At 39.9% G+C, this 16,079-nt stretch overlaps 2 protein-coding genes across 6 annotated transcripts in view; one reads left to right on the top strand and one right to left on the bottom strand.

Moving 5' to 3' along the window:
* LOC123316876 (nuclear protein localization protein 4 homolog) overlaps nucleotides 1–16,079 on the top strand; it is a 61,614-nt gene that overhangs the window by 38,172 nt on the left and 7,363 nt on the right. The window lies entirely within an intron of this gene.
* LOC123316874 (SID1 transmembrane family member 1-like) overlaps nucleotides 11,668–16,079 on the bottom strand; it is a 39,204-nt gene continuing 34,792 nt past the window's right edge. For 3 of the 5 annotated variants that reach the window (XM_044903140.1, XM_044903141.1, XM_044903142.1), the window contains 12 exons: nucleotides 14,468–14,678; nucleotides 14,147–14,415; nucleotides 13,898–13,981; nucleotides 13,549–13,843; nucleotides 13,289–13,497; nucleotides 13,063–13,236; nucleotides 12,886–13,003; nucleotides 12,706–12,828; nucleotides 12,461–12,649; nucleotides 12,248–12,408; nucleotides 12,080–12,190; nucleotides 11,668–12,013 (listed from right to left, as the gene is read on the bottom strand). In XM_044903140.1, coding sequence (XP_044759075.1) covers nucleotides 11,837–12,013; nucleotides 12,080–12,190; nucleotides 12,248–12,408; nucleotides 12,461–12,649; nucleotides 12,706–12,828; nucleotides 12,886–13,003; nucleotides 13,063–13,236; nucleotides 13,289–13,497; nucleotides 13,549–13,843; nucleotides 13,898–13,981; nucleotides 14,147–14,415; nucleotides 14,468–14,498 — 1,941 coding nt within the window. In that variant the 5' untranslated portion in view covers nucleotides 14,499–14,678 and the 3' untranslated portion in view covers nucleotides 11,668–11,836. Of the gene's footprint in view, nucleotides 12,014–12,079; nucleotides 12,191–12,247; nucleotides 12,409–12,460; nucleotides 12,650–12,705; nucleotides 12,829–12,885; nucleotides 13,004–13,062; nucleotides 13,237–13,288; nucleotides 13,498–13,548; nucleotides 13,844–13,897; nucleotides 13,982–14,146; nucleotides 14,416–14,467; nucleotides 14,679–14,836; nucleotides 14,938–15,090; nucleotides 15,576–16,079 lie in introns of those variants that run through there. The other 2 variants (XM_044903138.1, XM_044903139.1) reach the window with 2 other exon arrangements.

Below are 16,079 nucleotides of genomic sequence, written 5' to 3'. Positions count from 1 at the left end.
GGGTGGTGGTCCCCCTCCGTGTACACCCCCCTGACGCACGTTCATTATACTAGTCACTAGGCCAGTATACCGTATAATAATAATAAGGCATCGATCGTCATAGAATTATCGGTCTTCGGAGACTTATCCCTTTGTGTGCGAACATAGACGTACGCTACGAGCGTGTTGTATGTCATCGCCGTTCTATGCATAGTTTACTTTGAATATCTCGGGGGATTCTATGGTCCGGGCACGTGCAATCTATAATCGCCTGGCATTCATCGGGCTCGAAATACTGCCGCGGTATAATGAGGTTGTCAATGTTAACGATGTCTTTTTCGGCAGTTTGGTGAATATTTACGGGCTTCGAGCACGATAACGATGCCGAAGAAACATGGCGCTCGACGGTCCGCCATCATCTGACGTCGAGGATCGTCGATGAATTCACGCGAACGGACTTTATCGGAATTTTTGGATTTGCTACGTTTGATAGGGGTTTTTTCTTCTAAATCTAGGCTAGGTGTAAGGTTAGGGAGTTTACGTTATGTTAGAGTATGTTCGGTCGTTCTCTTCGGTGCCTATGTACCGATCTAATGTTGTCATCGATACTCGGAAGAACATATCTTCTCCAGATTTGTCTCTATCCGAACAATGACTTTTAACAGCGATTTAGACAACGACTTTTGATAGCGACTTTTACAACGACTTTCGATAACGCCTTTTGATAACGACTTGTGGTAACGACTTCTACAACGACTTTTTAATAGCGATTTTTCTGTAACGGCTTTCAACAGCGATATTTTTAAAGCGATTTTTTGATGTGACTTTTGGCAGCGACTTTTCTTCGCGATTTTAGATATTACTATCGGAGGCGACTTCAAACTTCGATTTCTACCCTTTAAAAGCAACTTTTGGCAGTGATAATCCACATTGGCAAACGTTAGGATCTTATAAAAAGGATCGTATGTTTCGGAATACAACAAACCTCATTGTGCCAAGTGGGAAACGGAGAGAGAGACGATAGAATACTCAATAGAAAGTCTCCGAAAGGTCGTAATGAGTATCGTTTTCCTGCAAACGGATGGATCCTAAAGGGGGGCATTCATCAGGCAGATAGGGAAAGCAGGTAATGGAAAAAACTGTCCAGATAGCATCTATTCCATTCGATCCCGTTAGGAATCTGAACTGATACCGGCTGCCCCGTGCACCTAGCCTCGTATATGTTGATTTTAGCCCCCTTCCGGTTATTTATGGACCTGCGGGATAATCTGTTTTTCAGGATCTTCCGGACGTGGAAGCCGTTTTCGCAAACTTTCCGGGAGTTATTCCAATTGTTGGAGATTTATACGTCGGGAAAATATAAATAACTCTTTTTGTCGTCCATTTGCACCTAGCCGGGGCTTCATGCGGGAAGAGAGTGCAAGTGTTAGTAGGGGGAGAAGTTCAATTTGGAGATAAGCAGTTGGCTCGCGGAAGAAGTTAGGATTTGAATGGAAGCAGGAGTTGAGAGGGGTTGGTGTTTGCAATGCATTGATTCTTTAGATCGAGGTCGTCAAAATTGGCAGTATTTGAAATAACGGACATCGCGACTACTAGTCGCCAGAACTACCGCTCATTTGAACTATATGCTATTGGAACTATTCGCTCCGTTATATTGATCTACTTCAGAAGTTAATATAGCGAATCTACTGGATTATTTGAATATTAAAGAAGCATTAGAGAATTTCCGGGTTTCTTTGACTACTTTTCATGAGAGGTGAGCACTTGCAGCACCGATCAAATCGTTGCGATGAAAAACGCTCCTGATTTTCAACGTAATCCCTCACGTTTTCAGCAACCGCTAACAGCCTCAATCCGTCCGTTTTACCTCAGCGATTCCGGCCGTTCGGTAAAACGCCATCCGACCAAAATCCGCAATATCTGCGAGCGAGAGTCATCCAGTCGGTCCGGCTGAATTTCTGCTGATTGTGCCTGCGTCAATGCAACAATGGGGGAATTATAATATTGTCGGAAACGTACGCGCGCCCCGCCTACTAATACGAAATTAATACCTAGCCGGTATTCCGCTGATAAATTATTATTGAAATTCTCCCATTCTTTGCGCCGATTGTCTGTGTTCCGCAGACCAGAAATCTGCCGATTACGCCGACGATGAGGCCCCGGTAACAATGGGGAAGAAGAAGAAAGGCCACGACTCTGTAGTCTCGCCACCCCTTCAGGGGGTTGGGATTCGTCCCGATGAAAGAAATTGATATATTCCTTCGTAATAATACTTTGGGGATATTCTGTCATATTTCACGTATACAGGGTGTTTTCAAAGGTGAGGCTTTTTTTGACAGAAGGTAGAACTCATCAGAATAAGTCGTTCAACCAAAAATTGTCTATATGAAATATCTAAGATGGCTGAGATACATCCCCTAGAAGTTAAAATTTCATTGAATTTCAAGTACGGGACTGTGGAAGGTGACTCCGGCATCGCAAAAACGAAACAAAAGATAAATATATGGCTGGACAATGAAGTCAGTACCAAGTTCATCGGATTAGATGCATCAGGCCACTCTTGAGAGAATCATAATTGTTGTATCGTGCAATTTAGGGTGAAAAAAAATCGAGGCAGTTTCTTGTTGAAAAAGTGCTGATTTTTCCCCATTTCATCCCATTTTTACGACGATTGTTGGATTGTTCGAACAAGAAGATTGTGATGCCCATTGTGAAAAAATTTGTGAATAATTCAGACAAATTTTATTGGTGAGATTTTAGAGTATTATTCTATTTTTTACACTTATGTCCTAAGTCTCTTCTGTCAGTTGGTATCGAAATGAGCCATTTCATAAAATCGTGTAACTTACTGAAAAATTATGAAAACAATTCGGCAATTCTAAGTTTCCATTTTCATTACCACGTAAATATTGAACGAGCCAATATCCTAAACGAAACCACGTGGTCGAATCAGGAGATAAGTTTTTTCCCATTGCTTTGCGATAATTCAGCTAACAAACGGTCTAGGGTCGTATTAGGATCTATTTCAGTTATCATTTTAAATTTTTTTTTTAACTTTATCACTTTGAAGGTTTTGTATAGGTGATTTTTGGTAAAACGCTTCATTTTGACCAGCACTACCTTCTGAAAAAAAAGCCTCACCTTCAAATGCCTCTGTGTACAGGTTAACAGTAGATTCTCGAGGCTAAAAGAAACCCTTTCATCCTTCACTATTTTTTCCGATTCCGCCTTTTAAGACTACGTTCGGCCAGTAAACACCGGTACAGAGCGAGTAGAACTAGAGTTTTATCACAGATCAGCTAGGGCTAATGGAGTCTGTACAAATTGGCAATTTTTGAATGAACGAATGACAAATGTCGACCACAAAAATCATGGGAAAAATTTGAATTTGAATGCAATTTGTTTGAAAATGTATATGAATAGATAATTCTTAGTGTGGATTAAACGGAAATTCTACAGTTTTATGAATAGTTTGTTTATAAGTTGTTTTTTTATGGTTTGTCTCGTTTCATAACCCTACTTCTACACAAACTCCTTTCGCGCCCCACCTTGGGAGCTGGGGCTCATAGAGTTGATTCCAAAAACTCTACTCCGTCTAGAACGAACGACAACTACTGACACTTTTTGTTCTGAAACTGCGTGCCCGAACGACACGGAACAAAAAGTGCTTATAGAGCTTTTCTAAGCATTAAATAAACCATTTTAACCGAGGAAATACTGTGCTATTTATTAGAAAAATACACCATTTCCTTTGCATTTAGTGAACGAAATAGGTAATATTAAAATAAATTTTAAAATTTTTAAATAAATAAAAAAAAATAAAAATAAATAAAATAATAAGATAAATGAGTTACAGTAATTTCGTTGGCGATGAATTTTTCCGATTATATCAAACGGATTGATCTTCGGAATATAGCTTTTTATCCATAATACGAACGGGCAACGCACACACCGAACCGACAACTACATATAGCACGTGAACTTGTTGCAACCTGACGCTCTGTGTACCCCTTTTTGCGTTGTTATCGCAGACGGTATAGGCGCCCGCCGATTTCAGTTCTTGCGGATCGGCAACACTTGTAAGGGATGGTCGGGATCGTAAATTGAGGTCGGGGAACGTTACCCCCGCCGTCCTGGAACGCGTGCTGTTATACAAGTTTCGTCCTGCGGCTAAGTGAACGGTTATTTATGGCTCGCGTTAGATCGTAACACGTATTTAGTGGGTGTTTGGGATATTCCGAGAGGACCTTCCATTGTTCCAAGTTTCTCTGGTCATCTTCGACCTATGATTTAAGTTGTAGCGTGGCGCCATCTGGCCAGTCTCTCCCGTGTTTAATGAAGAAAGATTCTCAGGATGTGAAAGTGGTGATAATTTGGTTGTGACTCGTTTGGTGCCTTTAGATATGGGCTTGAAAGAGGGCAGAAACTGACCAGATGAAGCAATTAAGGGCGAGAAAGAACAGGAGATGTTTCAGGTCGTATTGTGATCGTTTTCTTGAGAATTTTGACATTCGTAAATCACTTGTTAGTAATGGGTCATTATTCACTTGTTATTAATGCTGATCAATAATGGAAGAAGAAGGATGGACGATCTTTCTCCATCGTCGAATCCTCTTCAAACCTGTTCCGTTTATCTCTTAACTCTCGCGGAGTTGCTCCGGAGTGAACCCCGCATAATTCGGCAGTTTCTCAGGATGAAAGGTCGCCGTAAACGGGCCCTAACAACGGCGTAGACCCTAGTGGGACGGGTAGTTTTTCATTAGGCCGGGCCGTGTGTATGCTGATTTTACGATCGGTTCAATTTCCGACAATTGAGAGTGGGCGGGAGGCAGTTTGTAACGAGGTTTAATTTAAACTTTTCGTAGCGCGGACGGAGCTTTAGGACGATTGGGAGAAATAAAAAGAAACGGTCGTATAATCCCGTCCAACGCAATGTTGCACTTCTGACAGCAAAGGAAGATAAGATTTTCCCCAAAAACGTATTCTGTTGGAAGTTTTCGAATTTCAATTCAATAATTACGAATTCGAAGGAATTATAAGGTGTTCAACAGGATTCACCAAAAATCTTCTATACAGGGTGTTCCTAAATTGAACGTACAAACGAAAAGGGGAGATTCCTTGAGTGAGTTTAAGAAAAAAAAGTCCCATAAACACGGGGTCGCAAACGTTTCGTTTTCGAGATACAGAGTGTTGAAGTTTGAATTTTTTTCAAGTTTTTTTCTCAAAGTATCTACACTTCACAAGATATTCAACTGAAATTTGGCATAGTTATTACATTTTAGAGTTCTCACCATGTGACACGGCAATTTCGATAGAAGATCTACAGGGTGATATTTTTTCTGGAACACTGCAACCTGTTCTTCTGCAGAACTTTTTTTTGGTGAGCAACTGTTAATTTGAAAAAATGTAAAAAGAAGCTTTGTTCTACTACTAAACTTTTCGGTCTCTTGTAGTTTTGTCGTATCTACCAACGATTTCGAGAAAAAAAAAAATTTGAACGATTCTCTCGAAATCCTCGTGAAAATCCAAATTATGATGGGAAGGCCACTTTGTAAGCAGTGGTGAATGAATTCAGTGTCAGTTTTTATGGAAATTTTCCTGATCTGTAGCGATGATTCATAAAGATTCGATAAACTCGTATAATCAAGAAAAAAACTTGAAAAAAATTCAAACTTCAACACTCTGTATCTCGAAAACGAAACGTTTGCGACCCCGTGTTTATGGGACTTTTTTTTTTATACTCACTTAAGGAATCTCCCCTTTTCATTCGTACGTTCAATTTAGGAACACCCTGTATAAAACGTTCAAGACGGCGAAATTATCATACTCCGTAGTTGAATGCGATACCAATGACGGGCCTGTTTCTTCCAGATAAAATTTCTGGTGGCGCTATCAGTAAAACAGATTATTCAAAAGCTCAGTATACTGACGACTCACTACTCACTACGGCCATGTTTTTTTTTCTGAATTTTTTGAAAGGTGCGAGTAACACTTCGTGTGTAAAATTGAGAACAGATCTGTAGGACACATTTCAAATTATCTTGTATACTTCATTCAAATTTATTTTAGCAGTCGGTTGGCCATGAAATAATTTTCTCAAGTTTTTGTAACTAGAACGAAGTTAGGTTGGCACTCATGAAATGTCGTTAATGTCATAACGCCCTTGCCACAACTAATATCAATTTTTATTACGAAAATGCCGAAAGTGATTGAAAAAAAACGACAGGGTTTCAGGAAGTACTATTTAGAATTCAGATCCGCTCATTCAAATAGTTATACCCTGATATTCTAAAATCCACAATACGTCAGACGGTAGCGAACATATTCAATTTATATAATGATTCATCTGAATCAAAACGACATATATTTCAGTTGGATATTTCCACAATCAGAAAGATTGTGAATGAAGAGGATGACAAAGAATTTCCTTCTATTGGGAGACCCAAAAAATTGGTGGCATTTGAGAATTTTATGTTTGAGCGAATTAATGCGAAAACTTTACCACAGGGTTTTCGATAAATGTCATCGGAGAATAAGTTCCCTAAAATGGATTTTTCTATTTTCCATTTGACTTGTCCTTCACAATGTAAATGTCTTAAGGTACTAATAAATACCTATAATTATTATTATTACATTAATGTATTAAGATGAATAGCCACAAATACGCTCAAGTTGCCCTGTTACTTGTTTATTCATGTGAAATTTTTGTTCAAAGGTAAAGTTCATCTTAACTTGAAACTTCCTTCAATTCCTTTTACTTATATTGATGCAAGATGATTTTTGTTGAGGAATTTAACATTCTTGTAATTATCTGTTAATTCCTTCGGGAGATACCCATTCCCAACCACTGCATCATATGCATTTCATCTTCGAGTTAGTATTTTTGAAATCTACAAATGATGTAAGCCAAAGAAGATAACGAATATTAACTCTCCTCAAGCTAGTGCATATTATGATATCATACTGATCTCTTGTTTTTTCCATGCAAATAACTGGATTTGGTATGCCTTCAATCAGTTTGTTTAAACTTCAATTATATTCGTCATATATTTTCCGAAGAGATTCGACATTGTGATAAAATACGTAATAACAGAAACTTTTACGTAGAACAGGCAACATAGCGTTGATTTAAAACACAAAAATGTTTTGACAAGCGTCATAACCCCACATTTTCGTACTATACAGAGTGAAATGTGTCAAATTTTCATGGCCAACCGACTGCTAAAATAAAAGTGAATGAAGTATAGTAATCGAAACAAAATTCCCTAGGAAAAACAGAAAAAGATTGGAATTAGCTCTTGATTGCGACTGTCGTGGAAGCCATCATTTTGTTTCAAGAATCACCTAGTATACCCTCCATATCAGGCTGATGAACGTCTCATTGTTCAACCCTGTAGCCGTTCATTAAGACGGAGTATTTGCCGAACTAGCCGTATATATTAGATCCTCCGTCTTCCGAAAGCCCATATACACACCCCACTTCATCATTTCAGACCCTCGACAATACTTTTTATGTGTACCACCCCATTTTTTTCAAGGGGGTGGATTTCCAAAACACAAAGGACGGCGACACTCCTGACGGCCCCTCGCAATCACAGTTCGCCTGAAGAGGCCTACGCCTTTTGTTCTACGTACATTGTGCACAAATTACTATTTTTAATTTTTCATCATCAGGCTGCGCGCTCGGAGCTTTTTGGACGTCGTCGGCGCCGTTGCTGGAAAATTACGAGAGTCTAATCGGGGAGAATTGAGATTTTCGTCGTCGAGTTGTTCGGGGTTTTTACGGGGACGATGAAAAAATATTGAATTTCTGTCGCAAAGGTGTAGATTTCTGCCGCAAAGGTGTAGATTTCTGCCAGTCCTATACTCCATTCACTTTTATTTTAGCAGTCGGTTGGCCATGGAAATTCGACACATTTCACTCTGTATAGTACGAAAATGTGGGGTTATGACGCTTGTCAAAACATTTTTGGGTTTTAAATCAACGCTATGTTGCCCGTTCTACGTAAAAGTTTCTGTTATTACGTATTTTATCACTATGTCGAATCTCTTCGGGAAATATGTGACGAACATAACTGAAGTTTATACAAACTGATTGAAGGCATACCAAATCCAGTTATTTGCATGGAAAATACAAGAGATCAGTATAATATCATAATATGCACTAGCTTGAGGAGAGTTAATGTTCGTTATCTTCTTTGGCTTACATCATTTGTAGATTTCAAAAATATTAACTCGAAGATGAAATGCATATGATGCAGTGGTTGGGAATGGGTATCTCCCGAAGGAATAAACAGATAATTACAAGAATGTTAAATTCTTCAACAAAAATCATCTTGCATCAATATAAGTAGAAGGAATTGAAGGAAGTTTCAAGTTAAGATGAACATCACCTTTGAACAAAAATTTCACATGAATAAACAAGTAACAGGGCAACTTGCGCGTATTTGTGGCTATTCATCTTAATACATTGATGTAATAATAATAATTATAGGTATTTATTAGTACCTTAAGACATTCACATTGTATAGGACAAGTCAAATGAAAAATAGAAAAATCCATTTAGGGAACTTATTCTCCGATGACATTTATCGAAAATCCTGTAGTAAACTTTTCGCATTAATTCACTCAAACATAAAATTCTCAAATGCCACCACTTTTTTGTGTCTCCCAATAGAAGAAAATTCTTTGTCATCCTCTTCATTCACAATCATTCTGATTGTGGAAATATCCAGCTGAAATATATGACGTTTAGATTCAGATGAAACATTATATAAATTCTCTCACATTGAATATGTTCGCTACCGTCTGACGTATTGTGGATATTAGAATATCAGGGTATAACTATTTAAATGAGCGGACCTGAATTCTAAATAGCACTTCCTGAAAGCCTGTCTCTTTTTTCAATCACTTTCGGCATTTTCGTAATAAAAATTGATATAAGTTGTGGCAACGGCGTTATGACATTAACGACATTTCATGAGTGCCAACCTAACTTCGTTCTAGTTACAAAAACTCGAGAAAATTATTTCATGGCCAACCGACTGCTAAAATAAATGTGAATGCAGTATAGTTATGAAGATATATTTTAACGTTAATTCGACCTTAGATAGTTTGATCACACGGCCCCTTTAGTAGATGCTATGGGAAACAACATTTTAATTACCGTATACCAAATTAAACTATCATGTTAAACAGTTATTAAGCAATTAAAATCGCTCTTCCACGAATTCGTTATTAATCGACTGTAATATCACTCATCTATCTGAATGCCTATGCATCATAATAAATCTTAATAGGGGGTGGAAATTCAAGAGATCCGAATTGAAACAAACGATTTCCGTTCAATTCAGACCCTCAGATATATCGTTTCGGACAATTCGTAACTAACGTCCGCAGATCGGGGACACACCCAGTATATCGAACCGATTCAATACGTACGTATAACACAATAGGCACGGCCGACTCGATTATTCGATCATGGAGCTCGAGTGTCCCTGTACCCTGCCGAGGGGATGATTACGAATGCACCCCCCTGAATGAAAAGAATCCAGTTCGAATGCCATTATGACCTATTTACCCCATTTGCGAAATTGCATACGTAGTCGTAGTCGATAATGGTAATGATTGCGATAAGAGTGGCAGATGCGGACGGTTCTGCGGACAATATTACGGCTTAGACCTTATTGAAAAGCAGTTTTAGGGATAACAGCCACAACTGCAGCGTAATCTGTGGCTTAGAGGAGAAAGGTTCGATGTTTACGCAGAAGGATTGATTTACGAGATTACAATTCAGTGTCGTTTTTATGGAAAACAGTCAATATGGAGTCAAAATATTTGCTGTATGAGTTTCCTAATCTTAACGGCCTAAATCCTGACCTGTTTGCCCATTGTACCATAGGCGTAGCCAGGGTTGAGTTTCGGGGGGAGTTTTAAATAAAAATTTTCTGATTTTGACATATAAATTGGGACTCTTTGAAACTAATATTATGTACCTATATTATTTCGGGGGGGGTTTGAACCCCCAAAACCCCCCCCCTGGCTACGCCCGTGCATTGTACACTAACCGGAATAAAAAACTCGGCTACCTAAAATATTGCTGATGTTCGTTGTCCAAGAACTTTCGTAATTTTTGATCGATTTCAATTGTTTCTACGCCGAATTGTTGATGAATTGTTTGGTATTAAAACGAAATCCAGAAAAAAATTCCAAAAATTTTGATAGCTTCTTTATGCAGAGTGAAAAGAACCATGTATTTGTAGCCCAATTTTTATTTATTTTTTGCCGATGAATGTATAAGAGCAAATCTCGGTGCTTTTGAAGCTAAATATTTTTTCAACTGAAGGTAAAACTGGTCAGAATAAAACGTTTCATCAAGTATGAATCGTAAAAATTCCCAAAATAAAGAATTGTCAGAAATCATTGATGTCCTCTTCTTGCTTAAAGATATCCGCACAGTAGTACCCGACGTTAAAATGCTATAAAAATACCGTACCAATTTTTCAACGAATAATTTTCAATACCACAAAGGCAATACTCTGAGTCTTGCAGTTATATCAGGTAGGACCAAATAGATCCTAGAAAATTGAGATTTTTTTGACGTTTACCACGATCACAGAATAAACTCGCGCCTGACGTTTCTTTGAATTAAAAGTTAACGTCAGTTTGACAAGAGTGTTTGGCACTAATCACAAACAGGGTTGGATAGTGCCGAATCGACTCATAGAAAGTGAAAAGAAGTGTTTTTGTTTTGGCCTCAGTATTTATGAAATTCGTTGAAGTTGAAATTAGCTCATTTTTTCTTAACCCGACATTAAATCATCCGATTTATACTTGATTCGATTTCGACAGACCGATTGGACCTATTTCGAACATAATGAAGATACAGACAGAACTCCACGCCTGATTCTTATCAACTTCAACCCTCGGTTTCGTTCCGACTTCAACTTTATGCCTCCGGCAGCCACCACCAGTTATGAAATTCCTCGTCACACGTCCGCGTCCTCGAGTACTCTCGAGTCGGAAAGATACGCGAGTGTGCATGTGTTTGAAGCGAACATACTTATGAAGGGGGTCTTAATAACTACCTACTACCCTCCCGGGATGACTCACGGTCGCTGCTGCTGCACCGTGCGGTCGCCCGCGACCGGAGATGCGCGCGCGTAAGTCGTCGCGGGCCGCACTCGAAGGCGAACGAGTTGGAAAACGAGAGGAAATTGAATTTTTCGGCGTATGTGTCTTTTCATTAGTCGCATGGTGCTTCGGAAGGGTGCAGTGGGCCCGGGGGCGGTTCTGATTGGTTTTAAAACGTATTATCTATGAGTAATGGGCCATTCGGGGGTGTTCTATGCAGAAAAACTCGATCCCGTCATTATTGCTTCGATTAATTTATTTTAATTGACTACGTTGGTCGTTCTTCGACCAGTGTTGTTCAAATTCATTATTTCATTTCATATTAGAGTCAGAAAAACCGTCAGGTTTTGAAGTGAATTGTATTAGTAACAGAATAATCTGAATTTGCTAAAATTATCAGTAGTTCTTGCGACTAGTAGTTTTAATTACTGATAGTTCGAATACATGGTAGTTCAAATGCTCAACTGATAAGTGATAGTACACTTTTTCTACGCCCTAAAGACACATCAAATTAGGTTTTTTTCATGGTGGAAGGTTCGAAATGAAATACATATGCAAAATCAATATTTTTTTCTTATACTTGAAGATCGATATTTCGATACATCGATTATTATTTCACTAATGAACACATAAATAGAGCTAGTATCTAGTTGCCACCTTTGTACCCTGTCAGGTTTCTATGAAATCGTACATGGAATTCCGGTAAATATAAACGGGAGATAATTCAGAATACTGGAATGCTTTCTTGCGGAGTTTGCACCAGATCGTCGTCCAGACATAGCAGCAGCATGAAGGTGAAATAGAGGGCCGGCGCGCTCAACAGATGCCAGATGTCGTGCTTATCGAAAAACTCCAGCAAGACGCATTCCTGGTTCCAGTTTCTGGACTCCGCGGGAGTGACCTGAGGAAAAAGGGGTAACGCAAGGTTCAGTTCGAGGTATGTGCGAATTTTCTAAGTTCAACTCACCATCCACAGGGTGGACTTATCGAAGAAGTACAAAGCGCTGAGTGTCCACACCGCTAGACTCAGTATCCCATAAACGATGGCTTCTATGCATAACCTCTCCCCGTGAATCAGCTGAAGAAGATCACAAATTGTGGGAAAAAGTTTGAGAGACATAAAAAGTGGAATTACCTTCATGCAAGTGTAGAAAATGGTGTGTAAAATCGCGTTTCCCAGGAGGATCAGCAGGAGGAAGCTGCCAAAATCGGTCGCATCCACAGAATACAGACACAAACCCAGAAGGAGCATTGCCATATTCACGCCGTTCGCTAGTATCAACAGGACGAATCTAACTGCAAAAAAATTTTTTTTAACTTCTCAATCATTCAAATCCTTCCCATTTACCTTTCTTATTTGGAGTGAAGGTCTTCTTCGTTAAACCTGTCAGGTGAATCTCCTCCTCGACCTTCTTGAAACCCTGGATGACGTAGCTGAGGAAGTAGATTTTGAAGGATAAATACAAGCACAAGCCTATGTAACCCACGTAGAAGGATAACCAGATGAGGAAGTGGCTATGAAGTATGCCAATCATAGCTGAAACCAGTTTGGAGATTACAGTATGGTCCCAAAAGATTGCGGAGTCTTCTTACCAACAAATATAAGGAGACCTAGTATGGTGAAAGTGGAGTAGGCTGTGGCGTTTATGTCGGAATGGCGGTTCTGGTACAGTTTGACTGAGCATAAGACTGCCATTACATACATGAAACTGGTATCTGTAAAGTAGACGATCTTGATTGATTGTTATTTCTACAGTGGAGTTTTCTGATTACCGAACTGATAATTTGATTGGCTTGGACAAATGTGATAGCAAGCCGATAAGAGACCTTCGATGATCAAAGAAACACCCATGGCATAGTAAATCCCATAGTGTTCCGGTATTCCAACACCCTGGAAGGAGTTTTATTAAAAACATATATGGTCCTCTTGGTTGATCTCTTCCAACTCACCTGCCTCTCCGGTATAGTATTATGTCTATGAAGCACCACGAACATGAAGAGACCCCCAAGCAGAATGTACGCTATGTTCGAGAATATATGGTTGAAATCGCTGAAACCTAACAGAGGATGAGCGCAGAAGAAATTGTAGTAGCACAGGTCCTGGTTTCCGGTTTTGTTGACCATCTGCAAATATTCTATTCAAAACTAGTCTTCTGACTACACCTAAATATCATACCCTCTGATAAGTCGTCACCAGCTGAACAACCGGAATGCCGTAGAATATGGAAACGCTCAACACGTGCCAGAGATAATTGAAGGACCTCTTCTTGGTCTTCACCGGGTACCTCGAGACCATCTTGACGTTCAGCTTGGTCGTCTCCAGAAGCTCTTTTATCTCCGTGGTGTTCCTTTTCTGCAACTCGTCATGGATTTGCGCCTCTTGATCTTAAATAAGACTTGGTTGAACCAGGAAACGTCCGACCAAAAAATGATTACCTTCCAGATTGACTACGTCCTTAACGCTACCGAAGAGGAAGAACAGATACACCAGAATTATAGCGAAAGCGAAAAATGCGAAAATAATCCCTATTATGATCAGTATCGGTTTCACATAGTCGGCTCTGCTCAACGTCTTCCGTATCTTGAAGGAGAGCGTCGAAGTTCTGTTGGGGAATTCGCTGAGAACCTGGATGAGACCAGATTTGACCCGTCTCCTCGTTTGTATGTTGCATTCGTAATTGTCAGGTCTGGCTATGAAGACCAGGAAAAAACCATCTTCGAATTCGTTTTTCTGAAACGTAACGATAAAGTCTCGATGTCATTTAGAAGGGTTGATGTGTGTTACCGTCACTGTTAAGGCTCCTTTTCTGGTCATCGACTGGTACTTTCCTTCGTATTTGATGTTTTCATTCAAGTCGAAAACTGGACACTGTGTTAAAAAAAAACCTCTTTGAATTGCGTTACTCGTAACTTTTACTTTTATTATATGAAAAATATAGACCTTTCGAACTGAACCCTGGGGAATACCGTTGAATGAAATTATTAGCTATTCTCCTCTGACGTCAATTCTAAAAGTCTTGGATACAGTACTCACGTCACTGTCCTGGACAGAAACCGCCAGACAAACGTCGTCTGAGGATGAAATTTGTACCATCACCGTTTCTGTCGTCTTGTCGAACTTGTAATAGACGTACCTACTTTCGCTGGCTGTCACCGATAAGGTATAATTGACGTCTTCCCTAACGTGGAAATCTTTCTCTTCCTCCGCCGCTATATGGACATCCACTGATTCGTCAGACTGCGTGGTGAGAGACACTAGGAATTGCTGGGAGAAGTGGTCGTGGTCGGGGTGCTCCAGAAGGGCTACGGTGGAGAATGTGAAGTCGTTTATACATTTTGCGGCAAAGGGATTTACCAGTTTTGGACAGACGGCTTATCTTCTTCATGGAGCTGTGGCACAGCGTCCTGGAGGTGTTCTTGAAGAACAGATCGGCGTAGTTTCCGATGGAAATGGTTAGGGGCACTTCCCAGGAAAGGACCTGGTTTTCCTGATTCACCACCACGAGTATGGGATGCGTTTGGTCGGCTCCCGTGCTCCATACCCTTATCCTGAAAGGGTTGTGTGTCTGAAAATGGAATTTATACTTGAGTTGCAAGAAGATCTACGAGAATCATAGCTGTCGAAGCTTTTTTTGAGAGGTGGAATGATGCTTCCATTTCTTGGAGATAATAGGATAGGCGCTGTACATTTGTTGCTTTGTCGCTATGGAAATAAGCTCGTTACCATGGAAGCAACCTCGTTGTCATGGAGGGCATATAGAATTCTACTCATTCGAGGTTAGAAAAGACAGCAACGATAATTATGGCGCTCAAGAAATTTTGACAGTTGACTTTAGGGATCAACTGTCGAAATTCTATGCCTGAGACTACAAAATTATCATAGAAATATCATTTGGTGTATGCTCATGGATCACGTCTCGGTTTGCAATAGCAACAAAATGATGACTTGGGCAGGAAATTTCGATGAGTAAAACTTACTCTCGATTGAGGGTAATGCACCACAATCTCCAAAGTGTTGTTGAGCATCATAGAGGCTGCGCTGCCATCTAACTTCCCCTCCACAATCTTGACGTCCATGAAACTGTCACCTACGTCAAAGCAGCAACTTTGGTCTATTATTAATAGCAACACAACGCATAAAACGAACATTTTCCGCAGAGATGAGTTAACCGAGATGAAAATTATGTCCGCATTTATAAATTTAGCCAGTTGTTCCATTCATATATGTTTGAAGGAAAGAAAACGAATACGTTTAATACAAATCGCACTTGGGATGACCATAATAACGCGTTTAATTCCACTTAATTATAGCCTTACACCGTTAAACTTTGATAGAGTACATTCTAACGAGTGAAGGTTGCAACGAAAACTGTTGTTTACAAGATTATACTCGAAGGACCAAAATCCATTCCCCCGTTCTCTGTTTCGCTAGTTTCCCTGTGCGCGTCCGATGTAGTGGACGACCAGGCGCCACTGTCGTGACGTCAGGGTTCGCCAGAAGGCTCTCTAATAATTTAATCGATGGTGCAGGATGGAGGTTAGGTTTGTTGACGTTTCTAGGTGCAGTCTTCGAGCACGTGTATTTATAGGTATGCGACACAAAATACACGAAGTTATGATGTGTTGCATAGAATAAGGATGTCTGGCGTTGCTGTTCTGCTGTTACCTGAGGATGTTTGATTTCGGCGTCAGTTTTTTTAAATATGGACATCGCACAGAGAGTACTTTTGAAATTGTATGATATGCATCGCTTTTTAGTCTCAATTTGCGCCAAAGAATCATACGAAATGATAAGAATCCATTTTGTCTTCACACTCTAGCAATAATCCAACAATCTGGCAGCAGACACAATAGGACTTCTCGCGGTTCCGTTCAAGTTCAAGGGTTGAGGGACGCCTGGCGTCGGTGACGCCTGCCAAGACCGCAAGCAGTCGAAACGCGTAAATTTCCCGCCCGATCAAAAGGGA

The sequence above is a fragment of the Coccinella septempunctata genome, chromosome 7 (genome assembly GCF_907165205.1).
Source record: "Coccinella septempunctata chromosome 7, icCocSept1.1, whole genome shotgun sequence".
NCBI classification, from domain to species: domain Eukaryota; kingdom Metazoa; phylum Arthropoda; class Insecta; order Coleoptera; family Coccinellidae; genus Coccinella; species Coccinella septempunctata.
The sequence above is the reverse complement of the archived record's forward strand: the minus strand, read 5'-3'. Positions and strand labels throughout refer to the sequence as shown.